Source organism: Mobula hypostoma, unplaced genomic scaffold (genome assembly GCF_963921235.1).
Source record: "Mobula hypostoma unplaced genomic scaffold, sMobHyp1.1 scaffold_137, whole genome shotgun sequence".
In the NCBI taxonomy this organism is placed as follows: domain Eukaryota; kingdom Metazoa; phylum Chordata; class Chondrichthyes; order Myliobatiformes; family Myliobatidae; genus Mobula; species Mobula hypostoma.
The window spans coordinates 175,419-189,924 of NW_026948205.1; the positions used below are offsets into that span (position 1 = coordinate 175,419).

General features: G+C 56.7%; 2 protein-coding genes across 2 annotated transcripts in view; both read right to left on the minus strand.

Moving 5' to 3' along the window:
* LOC134341807 (uncharacterized) overlaps positions 1-3,138 on the minus strand; it is a 64,805-nt gene extending 61,667 nt beyond the window's left edge. The window contains exon 1 of the mRNA XM_063039745.1: positions 3,101-3,138. Coding sequence (XP_062895815.1) covers positions 3,101-3,138 — 38 coding nt within the window. The remainder of the gene's footprint in view (positions 1-3,100) is intronic.
* The window catches only part of LOC134341806 (tapasin-related protein-like), a 32,108-nt gene continuing 20,704 nt past the window's right edge, over positions 3,103-14,506 (minus strand). Inside the window, exons 5-8 of the mRNA XM_063039744.1 lie at positions 13,750-14,097; positions 9,273-9,377; positions 3,591-3,619; positions 3,103-3,190 (exon numbers count right to left, since the gene is read on the minus strand). Coding sequence (XP_062895814.1) covers positions 3,176-3,190; positions 3,591-3,619; positions 9,273-9,377; positions 13,750-14,097 — 497 coding nt within the window. The 3' untranslated portion in view covers positions 3,103-3,175. The remainder of the gene's footprint in view (positions 3,191-3,590; positions 3,620-9,272; positions 9,378-13,749; positions 14,098-14,506) is intronic.

A 14,506-nucleotide genomic window follows, 5' to 3' on the forward strand; every position in this document is an offset into this window, starting at 1 on the left:
TGCTCACTGTGTGTGTCCGACCCTCATACACCGAGGTCCCTCTGTCCCTCGACACTCCCCACTGCTCACTGTGTGTGTCCTACCCTCATACACCGAGGTCCCCCGTCCCTCGACACTCCCCACCGTTCACAGTGAGTGTCCTACCCTCATACACCGAGGTCCCTCTGTCCCTCGACACTCCCCACTGCTCACTGTGTGTGTCCGACCCTCATACACCGAGGTCCCTCTGTCCCTCGACACTCCCCACTGCTCACTGTGTGTGTCCTACCCTCATACACCGAGGTCCCCCGTCCCTCGACACTCCCCACCGTTCACAGTGAGTGTCTCACCCTCATACACCGAGGTCCCCCTGTCCCTCGACACTCCCCACCGTTCACGGTGTGTGTCCTACCCTCATACACCGAGGTCCCCCTGTCCCTCGACACTCCCCACTGCTCACGGTGTGTGTCCTACCCTCATACACCGAGGTCCCCCTGTCCCTCGACACTCCCCACCGTTCACGGTGTGTGTCCTACCCTCATACACCGAGGTCCCCCTGTCCCTCGACACTCCCCACTGCTCACAGTGAGTGTCCTACCCTCGTACACCGAGGTCCCCCTGTCCCTCGACACTCCCCACTGCTCACTGTGTGTGTCCGACCCTCATACACCGAGGTCCCTCTGTCCCTCGACACTCCCCACTGCTCACTGTGTGTGTCCTACCCTCATACACCGAGGTCCCCCTGTCCCTCGACACTCCCCACCGTTCACAGTGAGTGTCTCACCCTCATACACCGAGGTCCCCCTGTCCCTCGACACTCCCCACCGTTCACGGTGTGTGTCCTACCCTCATACACCGAGGTCCCCCTGTCCCTCGACACTCCCCACCGTTCACAGTGAGTGTCTCACCCTCATACACCGAGGTCCCCCTGTCCCTCGACACTCCCCACCGTTCACGGTGTGTGTCCTACCCTCATACACCGAGGTCCCCCTGTCCCTCGACACTCCCCACTGCTCACTGTGTGTGTCCTACCCTCATACACCGAGGTCCCCCTGTCCCTCGACACTCCCCACCGTTCACAGTGAGTGTCTCACCCTCATACACCGAGGTCCCCCTGTCCCTCGACACTCCCCACCGTTCACAGTGAGTGTCTCACCCTCATACACCGAGGTCCCCCTGTCCCTCGACACTCCCCACCGTTCACGGTGTGTGTCCTACCCTCATACACCAAGGTCCCCCTGTCCCTCGACACTCCCCACCGTTCACAGTGAGTGTCTCACCCTCATACACCGAGGTCCCCCTGTCCCTCGACACTCCCCACCGTTCACGGTGTGTGTCCTACCCTCATACACCGAGGTCCCCCTGTCCCTCGACACTCCCCACTGCTCACTGTGTGTGTCCGACCCTCATACACCGAGGTCCCTCTGTCCCTCGACACTCCCCACTGCTCACTGTGTGTGTCCTACCCTCATACACCGAGGTCCCCCTGTCCCTCGACACTCCCCACCGTTCACAGTGAGTGTCTCACCCTCATACACCGAGGTCCCCCTGTCCCTCGACACTCCCCACCGTTCACAGTGAGTGTCTCACCCTCATACACCGAGGTCCCCCTGTCCCTCGACACTCCCCACCGTTCACGGTGTGTGTCCTACCCTCATACACCGAGGTCCCCCTGTCCCTCGACACTCCCCACCGTTCACAGTGAGTGTCTCACCCTCATACACCGAGGTCCCCCTGTCCCTCGACACTCCCCACCGTTCACGGTGTGTGTCCTACCCTCATACACCGAGGTCCCCCTGTCCCTCGACACTCCCCACTGCTCACTGTGTGTGTCCGACCCTCATACACCGAGGTCCCTCTGTCCCTCGACACTCCCCACCGTTCACAGTGAGTGTCTCACCCTCATACACCGAGGTCCCCCTGTCCCTCGACACTCCCCACCGTTCACAGTGAGTGTCTCACCCTCATACACCGAGGTCCCTCTGTCCCTCGACACTCCCCACCGTTCACAGTGAGTGTCCTTACCTCACTAACCAAGATCCCCCTGTCCCTCAACACGCCCCATCACTCACTGTATGTGTCCTATCCTCGTACGCTGAGGTTCCCCTGTCCCTCGACACTCCCCACTGCTCACTGTGTGTGTCCTACCCTCATACACCGAGGTCCCCCTGTCCCTCGACACTCCCCACTGCTCACTGTGTGTGTCCGACCCTCATACACCGAGGTCCCTCTGTCCCTCGACACTCCCCACCGTTCACAGTGAGTGTCCTTACCTCACTAACCAAGATCCCCCTGTCCCTCAACACGCCCCATCACTCACTGTATGTGTCCTATCCTCGTACGCTGAGGTTCCCCTGTCCCTCGACACTCCCCACTGCTCACTGTGTGTGTCCTACCCTCATACACCGAGGTCCCCCTGTCCCTCGACACTCCCCACTGCTCACTGTGTGTGTCCGACCCTCATACACCGAGGTCCCTCTGTCCCTCGACACTCCCCACTGCTCACTGTGTGTGTCCTACCCTCATACACCGAGGTCCCTCTGTCCCTCGACACTCCCGACTGCTCACGGTGTGTGTCCGACCCTCATACACCGAGGTCCCCCAGTCCCTTGACCTTCAGGGTATTGAACATGGAACGCAGCACATGAAGTTTGCTGCCCAGCGGATTAAATTAAAAACCAGACACCTAGCGAAACCACTCCCACCTTCCCCCATGCCTGGTCCGTCTCCCCCCCATTCCCCGTGCGCCCCTCCCCCGGCGCACGGGGGGTGGGGGAGAACGTCCCACGTTCATCCGGACCCTCGCGCCCTCGAATCCAGGAAGCGTCACGGTGTGAGCCTCCTCTCCGAGTCTCCCGCCAACTCCCCCTCCCACACACAAACACACACCTTCCCTGTAACGGGAAGGTGGTACTCCAGACGGGAGTTCTATAAAACGTGGCCCTGGACGGGCGCGTCCACGTTCGGGGAGCGTCGGAATCCCTCTGCGCTCCGGCACCGCCTCGAGGGTGCCAACACTCGGAGCCGAGGGAAGCGGGGAGTGGGGAGGGAGAGAGCTCGGGGGAGGGAGGTAAAAGGGAGAGTGTCAGGCCCCTCAGTAGGAGCGGAGGGCTCCCCCCACCCCGTCACTCCCTCGCGTCCTCGAACGGCGAGCGCCATCGACGCGCTCCGTCCCGCGCAGGCCCTTCCATCGCCTTTAGTCTTGTGTTGTCTGCAACAGGCAGAGAGCAGAGTAAACATGGAGGAAGGGGTGGGGGGGGGCGCGGAAGAGTGGGAGGGGAGGGGCGCGGGAGAGTTAGAAAAGGTGCTATCGGGCACTCGGGAGTCGATCGACTCGGGACTTCGAGAATTTTTTTACCGTGCCCGTGGTCTGCTCTTCAAATTACGGTATTGCTTTGCACTGCTTTAACTATGTGTAGTAATTATGTGGTTCTGTCAGTGTTAGGATCTGGTTTATCCTGTTTTCCTGTGATATCACTCCCCCGGGGGAACATTGTATTATTTCTTAAGGCGTGTACGCATTTCTAAATGACAATAAAAGAGGACTGAGTGTTCTCATCATCTAAACTTTTCACAGGACAGGATTATTTTACGGGGAGCAAACATCTCACCTTGTCTGGTCCTGGGACGCTGGGCATTTCTGAGGAGAGAAACAGGGCAAAGGAGAGAGTTAAATTCGAAGGTTCAAACCCCTTCACGCACTGCCTCTGTAACAGGGTAACGAGAGACTCCCTCTGTAATGGGGTAATGGGGGAGAGACTCCCTCTGTAATGCGGTAATGGGGGAGAGACTCCCTCTGTAACAGGGGTAATGGGGAGACTCCCTCTGTAACAGGGTAACGAGAGACTCCCTCTGTAATGGGGTAATGGGGGAGAGACTCCCTCTGTAATGGGGTAATGGGGGAGAGACTCCCTCTGTAACAGGGGTAATGGGGAGACTCCCTCTGTAACAGGGGTAATGGGGGGAGAGACTCCCTCTGTAACAAGGTAACGAGAGACTCCCTCTGTAATGGGGGTAATGGGGGAGAGACCCCCAATGTAACAGGCACAATGGGGAGAGACTCTCTCTGTAATGGGGTAATGGGGAGAGGCTCCCTCTGTAACAGGGGTAATGGGGAGAGGCTCCCTCTGTAACAGGTAATGGGGGAGAGATTCCCTCTGTAACGGGGGTGATGGGGGAGGGACTCCCTCTGTAATGGGGGTAATGGGGAGAGACTCCCTCTGTAATGGAGTAATGGGGGAGAGACTCCCTCCGTAACGGGGGTAATGGGGGAGAGATTCCCTCTGTAACGGGGTAATGGGGGAGAGACTCCCTCTGTAACAGAGTAATGGGGGAGAGACTCCCTCTGTAACGGAGTAATGGGGGAGAGACTCCCTCTGTAACAGGGGTAATGGTGAGAGACTCCCTCTGTAACAGGGGTAATGGGGAGAGACTCCCTCTGTAACGGGTAATGGGGGGAGAGATTCCCTCTGTAACAGGGGTGATGGGGGAGGGACTCCCTCTGTAATGGGTGATGGGAGAGAGACTCCCTCTGTAACAGGGGTGATGGGGGAGAGACTCCCTCTGTAACAGGGGTAATGGGGAGAGACTCCCTCTGTAACGGGTGATGGAAGAGAGACTCCCTCTGTAACAGGGGTGATGGGGGAGAGACTCCCTCTGTAACGGGGTGATGGGGGAGAGACTCCCTCTGTAACAGGGGTGATGGGGAAGAGACTCCCTCTGTAACAGGGGTAATGGGGAGAGACTCCCTCTGTAACGGGTAATGGGGGAGAGATTCCCTCTGTAACAGGGGTGATGGGGGAGGGACTCCCTCTGTAATGGGTGATGGGAGAGAGACTCCCTCTGTAACAAGGTAACGAGAGACTCCCTCTGTAATGGGGGTAATGGGGGAGAGACCCCCAATGTAACAGGCGCAATGGGGAGAGACTCTCTCTGTAATGGGGTAATGGGGGAGAGACTCCCTCTGTAACAGGGGTAATGGGGAGAGGCTCCCTCTGTAACAGGTAATGGGGGAGAGATTCCCTCTGTAATGGGGGTGATGGGGGAGGGACTCCCTCTGTAATGGGGGTAATGGGGAGAGACTCCCTCTGTAATGGAGTAATGGGGGAGAGACTCCCTCCGTAACGGGGGTAATGGGGGAGAGATTCCCTCTGTAACGGGGTAATGGGGGAGAGACTCCCTCTGTAACAGAGTAATGGGGGAGAGACTCCCTCTGTAACGGAGTAATGGGGGAGAGACTCCCTCTGTAACAGGGGTAATGGGGAGAGACTCCCTCTGTAACAGGGGTAATGGGGAGAGACTCCCTCTGTAACGGGTAATGGGGGGAGAGATTCCCTCTGTAACAGGGGTGATGGGGGAGGGACTCCCTCTGTAATGGGTGATGGGAGAGAGACTCCCTCTGTAACAGGGGTGATGGGGGAGAGACTCCCTCTGTAACAGGGGTAATGGGGAGAGACTCCCTCTGTAACGGGTGATGGAAGAGAGACTCCCTCTGTAACAGGGGTGATGGGGGAGAGACTCCCTCTGTAACGGGGTGATGGGGGAGAGACTCCCTCTGTAACAGGGGTGATGGGGAAGAGACTCCCTCTGTAACAGGGGTAATGGGGAGAGACTCCCTCTGTAACGGGTAATGGGGGAGAGATTCCCTCTGTAACAGGGGTGATGGGGGAGGGACTCCCTCTGTAATGGGTGATGGGAGAGAGACTCCCTCTGTAACAAGGTAACGAGAGACTCCCTCTGTAATGGGGGTAATGGGGGAGAGACCCCCAATGTAACAGGCGCAATGGGGAGAGACTCTCTCTGTAATGGGGTAATGGGGGAGAGACTCCCTCTGTAACAGGGGTAATGGGGAGAGGCTCCCTCTGTAACAGGTAATGGGGGAGAGATTCCCTCTGTAATGGGGGTGATGGGGGAGGGACTCCCTCTGTAATGGGGGTAATGGGGAGAGACTCCCTCTGTAATGGAGTAATGGGGGAGAGACTCCCTCCGTAACGGAGTAATGGAGGAGAGACTCCCTCTGTAACGGAGTAATGGGGGAGAGACTCCCTCTGTAACAGGGGTGATGGGGGAGAGACTCCCTCTGTAACGGGTGATGGGAGAGAGACTCCCTCTGTAAAAGGGGTGATGGGGGAGAGACTCCCTCTGTAACGGGGTGATGGGGGAGAGACTCCCTCTGTAACAGGGGTGATGGGGAAGAGACTCCCTCTGTAACAGGGGTAATGGGAGAGACTCCCTCTGTAACAGGGGTGATGGGGGAGAGACTCCCTCTGTAACAGGGGTAATGGGGAGAGACTCCCTCTGTAACGGGTAATGGGGGAGAGACTCCCACTGTAACAGGGGTGATGGGGGAGAGACCCCCTCTGTAACAGGGGTGATGGGGGAGAGACTGCCTCTGTAATGGAGTAATGGGGGAGAGACACCCTCTGTAACAGGGGTGATGGGGGAGAGACTCCCTCTGTAACAGGAGTGATGGGGGGAGAGACTCTCTCTGAAATGGGGGTAATGGGGGAGAGACTCCCTCTGTAACAGGGGTAATGGGAAGAGACTCCCTCTGTAACGGGGTGATGGGGGAGAGACTCCCTCTGTAACAGGGGTGATGGGGGAGAGACTCCCTCTGTAATGGGGTGATGGGGGAGAGACTCCCTCTGTAACAGGGGTGATGGGGAAGAGACTCCCTCTGTAACAGGGGTAATGGGGAGAGACTCCCTCTGTAACGGGTAATGGGGGAGAGATTCCCTCTGTAACAGGGGTGATGGGGGAGGGACTCCCTCTGTAATGGGTGATGGGAGAGAGACTCCCTCTGTTACAGGGGTGATGGGGGAGAGACTCCCTCTGTAACAGGGGTAATGGGGAAAGACTCCCTCTGTAACGGGTGATGGGAGAGAGACTCCCTCTGTAACAGGGGTGATGGGGGAGAGACTCCCTCTGTAACGGGGAATGGGGAGAGACTCCCTCTGTAATGGAGTAATGGGGGAGAGACACCCTCTGTAACAGGAGTAATGGGGGAGAGACTCCCTCTGTAACAGGGGTAATGAGGGAGAGACTCCCTCTGTAACAGGAGTGATGGGGGAGAGACTCTCTCTGAAATGGGGGTAATGGGGGAGAGACTCCCTCTGTAACAGGGGTAATGGGAAGAGACTCCCTCTGTAACGGGGGTAATGGGGAGAGACTCCCTCTGTAACAGGGGTGATGGGGGAGAGACTCCCTCTGTAACGGGGTGATGGGGGAGAGACTCCCTCTGTAACAGGGGTAATGGGGGAAGAGACTCCCTCTGTAACAGGGGTAATGGGGAGAGACTCCCTCTGTAACAGGGGTAATGGGGAGAGACTCTCTCTGTAACGGGTAATGGGGGAGAGACTCCCTCTGTAATGGAGTAATGGGGGAGAGACTCCCTCTGTAATGGAGTAATGGGGGAGAGACTCCCTCTGTAACAGGGGTAATGGGGGAGAGACTCCTTCAGTAACAGGGGTGATGGGGGGAGAGACTCCCTCTGTAATGGGGGTAATGGGGGAGAGACTCCCTCTGTAACAGGGGTGATGGGGGAGATTCCCTCTGTAACAGGGGTGATGGGGGAGAGATTCCCTCTGTAACAGGGGTAATGGGGAGAGACTCCCTCTGTAACAGGGGTAATGGGGAGAGACTCCCTCTGTAACAGGGGTAATGGGGGAGAGACTCCCTCTGTAACAGGGTGATGGGGGAGAGACTCCCTCTGTAACAGGGGTGATGGGGGAAAGATTCCCTCTGTAACAGGGGTAATGGGAGAGACACTCCCTCTGTAACAGGAGTAATGGGGGAGAGACTCCCTCTGTAACAGGGGTAATGGGGGAGAGACTCCCTCTGTAACGGGGTGATGGGGGAGAGACTCCCTCTGTAACAGGGGTGATGGGGAGAGACTCCCTCTGTAATGGGGGTAATGGGGGAGAGACTCCCACTGTAACAGGGGTGATGGGGGAGAGACTCCCTCTGTAACAGGGGTGATGGGGGAGAGACTCCCTCAGTAACGGGGGTGATGGGGGAGAGACTCCCTCTGTAACAGGGGTGATGGGGGAGAGACTCCCTCTGTAATGGGGGTAATGGGGGAGAGACTCCCTCAGTAACGGGGGTGATGGGGGAGAGAATCCCTCTGTAACAGGGGTGATGGGGGAGAGACTCCCTCTGTTAGAGGGGTGATGGGGGAGAGACTCCCTCTGTAACAGGGGTAATGGGGAGAGACTCCCTCTGTAACAGGGGTAATGGGGGAGAGACTCCCTCTGTAACGGGGTGATGGGGGAGAGACTCCCTCTGTAACAGGGGTGATGGGGGAAAGATTCCCTCTGTAACAGGGGTAATGGGAGAGACACTCCCTCTGTAACAGGAGTAATGGGGGAGAGACTCCCTCTGTAACAGGGGTAATGGGGGAGAGACTCCCTCTGTAACGGGGTGATGGGGGAGAGACTCCCTCTGTAACAGGGGTGATGGGGAGAGACTCCCTCTGTAATGGGGGTAATGGGGGAGAGACTCCCACTGTAACAGGGGTGATGGGGGAGAGACTCCCTCTGTAACAGGGGTGATGGGGGAGAGACTCCCTCAGTAACGGGGGTGATGGGGGAGAGACTCCCTCTGTAACAGGGGTGATGGGGGAGAGACTCCCTCTGTAATGGGGGTAATGGGGGAGAGACTCCCTCAGTAACGGGGGTGATGGGGGAGAGAATCCCTCTGTAACAGGGGTGATGGGGGAGAGACTCCCTCTGTTAGAGGGGTGATGGGGGAGAGACTCCCTCTGTTAGAGGGGTGATGGGGGAGAGACTCCCTCTGTAACAGGGGTGATGGGGGAGAGACTCCCTCTGTTAGAGGGGTGATGGGGGAGAGACCCCCTCTGTAACAGGGGTGATGGGGGAGAGACTCCCCCTGTAACAGGGGTGATGGGGAGAGACTCCCTCTGTAATGGGGGTGATGGGGGAGAGACTCCCACTGTAACAGGGGTGATGGGGGAGAGACTCCCCCTGTAAGAGGGGTGATGGGGGAGAGACTCCCACTGTAACAGGGGTGATGGGGAGAGACTCCCTCTGTAATGGGGTGATGGGGGAGAGACTCCCACTGTAACAGGGGTGATGGGGGAGAGACTCCCCCTGTAAGAGGGGTGATGGGGGAGAGACTCCCACTGTAACAGGGGTGATGGGGGAGAGACTCCCTCTGTTAGAGGGGTGATGAGAGACTCCCCCTATAACAGGGGTAACGATAGACTCTCTCTGTAACGGGGTTAATGAGAGATTCTCTCTGTGACAGGAGCGTTTCGAACAGGAGGTGCATCTCACCAGTCGGGGTCCTGTTCCCTCGACAGAGGTACATCACAGCCACCAGCAGCAACACGGACAACAACGCCCCCTGGTAAACGACGTGCAGGTAACGGGCTGCCTGGTCTGCAAAAGGAAACGATTGAAACCTCTGGTGAGGCCGGCTGCCCCGCGGATTCTAACCTGGGCCTGGTGCGCTGGTGTCGGACTGGAGAATCTATGTCAGTTGTGGATCCCTGCAAGTCCAAATCGGGTTTCCCTATCACCGGCCGGGGGGAGAATCTGTTCCTGAATCGCCGCGCTGTATGCCTTCAGGCTCCTGGACCTCCTCCCCGATGGTGGCGTCAAGAAGAGGGCGCGCCCTGGGTGACGGGGGTCGTCAGGGGCCGGTCTGTCCCGTTGACCCTGCTCCACTATTCGATAAGATCACGGCTGATCCGACCACGGACTCATCTCCACCTGCCCGCCTTATAGAAACATAGAAAATAGGTGCAGGAGTAGGCCATTCGGCCCTTCGAGCCTGAACCGCCATTCAGTATGATCATGGCTGATCATCCAACTCAGATCCCCGCCTCAGCCTTCCCTCCATACCCCCTGACCCCTGTAGCCACAAGGGCCACATCTAACTCCCTCTTAAATATAGCCAATGAACTGGCCTCAGCAGTTTGCTGTGGCAGAGAATTCCACAGATTCACCACTCTCTGTGTGAAGAAGTTTTTCCTCATCTCAGTCCTAAAAGGCTTCCCCTCTATCCTCAAACTGTGGCCCCTCGTTCTGGACTTCCCCAACATCGGGAACAATCTTCCTGCATCTAGCCTGTCCAATCCCTTTAGGATCTTATACGTTTCAATCAGATCCCCCCTCAATCTTCTAAATTCCAACGAGTACAAGCCCAGTTCATCCAGTCTTTCTTCATATGAAAGTCCTGCCATCCCAGGAATCAATCTGGTGAATCTTCTTTGTACTCCCTCTATGGCAAGAATGTCTTTCCTCAGATTAGGGGACCAAAACTGCACACAATACTCCAGGTGTGGTCTCACCAAGGCCTTGTACAACTGCAGTAGTACCTCCCTGCTCCTGTACTCGAATCCCCTATAACCCTTAATTCCCCTCCTCTGCAAAAAAAATCTGTCTGACCTCGTCTTAAATATATTCATTGAGGGAGCCTCCCCTGCTTCACGGGGCAGAGAATTCCACAGATTCACCCCTCTCTGTGTGAAGAAGTTTTTCCTCATCTCGGTCCTAAAAGGCTTCCCCTCTATCCTCAAACTGTGACCCCTCGTTCTGGACTTCCCCAACATCGGGAACAATCTTCCTGCATCTAGCCCGTCCCATCTCTTCAGAAACGATAGGAAACGATGGGAGGGAGAGCTGGGAAGTCGACTGGCAAAAGGGATATGAGGCTGGAGACGGGAGAGGCATGAGCATTGACTTCTCTAACTTCCGTTCATGCCCCTCCTCCCCTTCATACCCCGTCCCTTATTTATCTACTTTTTTTCTCTCTCTCTTTTTTCTCCTTCTGTCCATCTCACTCCCTTGCCTGCTCTCCATCTTCCTCCAGGCTCGCCCTGCCCCTGTCCGTCTCTCTCAGCCTCCCGTCCCGTGACCCTCTCCCCTCTCATCGGGTGCGCACACTCGACCGGCCAGGGACGGTTTCTTCTTGTTCCTCCCCTTGTCGCGCCAGTTAATCAGTTCAGCTTTTTAAATATCAGCATTTACTGGCCGCGACTGGCAGTCCAGACCGTCGCGGACGGCGAGATACTGCGACCGCGAAGCAACGCGGGCCGGTGATATCGGGCCCGGATCCCGCTCCCTCAGTCCGAGGTACACCTGTAACCCCTCTCCCTCCCGGTCGCAGGCCCCTTGCCCGACGGACCCGCGTTAAACCCGTGCCGGGGGTGGGGGGGGGGCGAGCGGACCAGCGCCGGAGGCAATGTGGGGGGAGAGGGGGCCGGTCGACGGTCCTCGGTGCGTATAACCAGGAGGGAGAGGGTTAATGTTTGGGGGAAACTGGTGTCTGTATCTGGGAGAGAGAGGGTTAATGTTCGGGGGAAACTGGTGTCTGTATCCAGGGGAGAGAGAGGGTTAATTTTCTCCCTCTCTCTCCCTCCCCGTCGCTCCCCTCCCTCTCTCTCTCCCCACTCTTCCTGACAACAGCACCTCCTCCTCCATTAAGGGACATTAACCCTTTTATTGCCAGATACTAGTCCCCCCCCCGTCAGAGAGAATATTAACCCCCTCTCCCCCCCCCATTGCACATGACGTCCCAATCTCAGAGGGTATTAACCCTCCATCTCCCGGTCACAGGCAGCCGCACCTAGATCAGGTAGAGGGGGGTGGGGTGGGGGGGAATTAACTCTCTGCCTCCCAGATACGGACAACCCGGCCCCCTGTCGGAAGGAAAATTAACCCTCTCACTCCCAGTTCAACACTCCCCAGAGAGGTGATTGGTCCTCCCTTCCCGTGATACAGATACGCGTTGCACTACCTGGAGAGGATTAACTCCTTCTCTCCTCCACCCCCCCCCCGCCCACCGTTCCCCGATCAGAGATCGAATTAACCTTTTCTCTCCCGGTATGGACACCCGCCCGCCGTCAGAAGGAGGATTAACCCTCTTATCCCCGTTTCGTGACACCTATTCCCCCACGGACAGGATATAGTATTAATGGCAAGACTTCTTGGCAGCGTGGAGGATCAGAGGGATCTTGGGGTCCGAGTCCACAGCTGCTGCACAGGTTGACTCTGTGGTTAAGAAGGCGTACGGTGTGTTGGCATTCATCAATCGTGGGATTGAGTTCAAGAGCCGAGAGGTAATGTTGCAGCTATATAGGACACTGGTCAGACCCCACTTGGAGTACTGTGCTCAGTTCTGGTCACCTCACTACAGGAAGGATGTGGAAACCATAGAGAGGGTGCAGAGGAGATCTACAAAGATGTTCCCTGGATTGGGGAGCCTTCCCTATGAGAATAGGTTGAGTGAAATCGGCCTTTTCTCCTTGGAGCGACGGAGGATGAGAGGTGACCTGATAGAGGTGTATAAGATGAGGAGAGGCATTGATCGTGTGGATAGTCAGAGGCTTTTTCCCAGGGCTGAAATAGTTGCTACAAGAGGACACAAGTTTAAGGTGCTGGGGAGTAGGTACAGAGGAGATGTCAGGGGTAAGTTTTTTTACGCAGAGAGTGGTGAGTGCGTGGAATGGGCTGACGGCAACGGTGGTGGAGGCGGATACGATAGGGTCTTTTAAGAGACTCCTGTATAGGTACAAGGAACTTAGAGAAAGAGAGGGAAATCCTAGGCAGTCTCTAATGCTGGTTACATGGTCGGCATGACATTGTGGGCCGAATGGCCTGTGATGTGCTGTAGATCTCAAGGCAGAAGGAGTGCATTCAGATTGGAGGATTGTAACTAGTGGTGTCCTACAAGGATCTGTTCTGGGACCTCTACCTTTCGTGATTTTTATCAACGACCTGGATGTGGGGGTAGAAGGGTGGGTTGGCAAGTTTGCAGATGACACAAAGGTTGGTGGTGTTGTAGATAGTGTAGAGGATTGTCACAGATTGCAGAGAGACATTGACAGGATGCAGAAGTGGGCTGAGAAGTGGCAGATGGAGTTCAACCTGGAGAAGTGTGAGGTGGTACACTTTGGAAGGACAAACTCCAAGGCAGAGTACAAAGTAAATGGCAGGATACTTGGTAATGTGGAGGAGCAGAGGGATCTCGGGGTACATGTCCACAGATCCCTGAAAGTTGCCTCACAGGTGGATAGGGTAGTTAAGAAAGCATACGGGGTGTTAGCTTTCATAAGTCGAGGGATAGAGTTTAAGAGTCGCGATGTAATGATGCAGCTCTTTAAAACTCTGGTTAGGCCACACTTGGAGTACTGTGTCTAGTTCTGGTCACCTCACTATAGGAAGGATGTGGAAGCATTGGAAAGGGTACAGAGGAGATTTACCAGGGTGCTGCCTGGTTTAGAAAGTATGCATTATGATAAGAGATTAAGGGAGCTAGGGCTTTACTCTTTGGAGAGAAGGAGGATGAGAGGAGACATGATAGAGGTGTACAAGATAATAAGAGGAATAGATAGAGTGGATAGCCAGCGCCTCTTCCCCAGGGCACCACTGCTCAGTACAAGAGGACATGGCTTTAAGGTAAGGGGTGGGAAGTTCAAGGGAGATATTAGAGGAAGGTTTTTTACTCAGAGAGTGGTCGGTGCGTGGAATGCACTGCCTGAGTCAGGGGTGGAGGCAGATACACTGGTGAAGTTTAAGAGACTACCAGACAGGTATATGGAGGAATTTAAGGTGGGGGGGGTTATATGGGAGGCAGGGTTTTTAGGGTCGGCACAACATTGTGGGCCGAAGGGCCTGTACTGTGCTGTACTATGTTCTACGCTCTATTAACCCTCTCCCTCCCGCCTCCCAGTCACAGACCCGCGACCTCCCCCCACCCCGCCCGTTCCCCCCCCCCAGAAGGACCCACATTACCCCATGTACTGACCGTCGGGGGGCTGCGGCCGGAGGTTGACGGCGAGGGGGGCGTCCAGCGCCGGGTGGGTCACCTGGCAGGTGTAGAGGGGGCCGGGCCCGCCCCCGCCCTCCTCCTCCTCCGGCCAGCCCTCCAGGGCCACCTCGGCCGAGAGGTTGAAAGTGCCGTCGCGGTTGTGGCGGTGGCTGCCAAAGACGAGCGGGGCGAGGGGGACGGGGTCCGAATCGTCCTCGGGGGCGGGGACCAGCCAGGCGATGTCGACGGCCAGCGGGAAGAAGCCCGAGGCCTCGCAGACCAGCAGCAGCCGGGGGCGGGGGCCCGCGCCGAACGTCTGCGTGAAGACGCGGACCCGAGGCGGCTCTGGGGAACGGCGGGGGGGGGGGGAGAGGAGGCAGGGAAGAGAGAGAAGGGAGACGAAGATGAGGGGAGGGGAGCGAGAGGGTTAAAAGAGGGGGCAGCAGACAATAAAGGAGGGAGGGCCAAGAGAGACAGTAAGAGTTCAGTAATCTGGCTGGAAAAAAAACACATTCAATATCTTCTGACAGGTCCGAGGTCTTCCAAATCAAATAGTCAGCGGGAGATCTACACACTGACCGGTGTCTCTCAGTCCCTCTCTCTCAGGGGGAGATCTGTACACTTACCGGTGTCTCTCAGTCCCTCTCTCTCAGGGGGAGATCTACACACTGACCGGTGTCTCTCAGTCCCTCTCTCTCTCAGGGGGAGATCTACACACTGACCGGTGTCTCTCAGTCCCTCTCTCTCTCAGGGG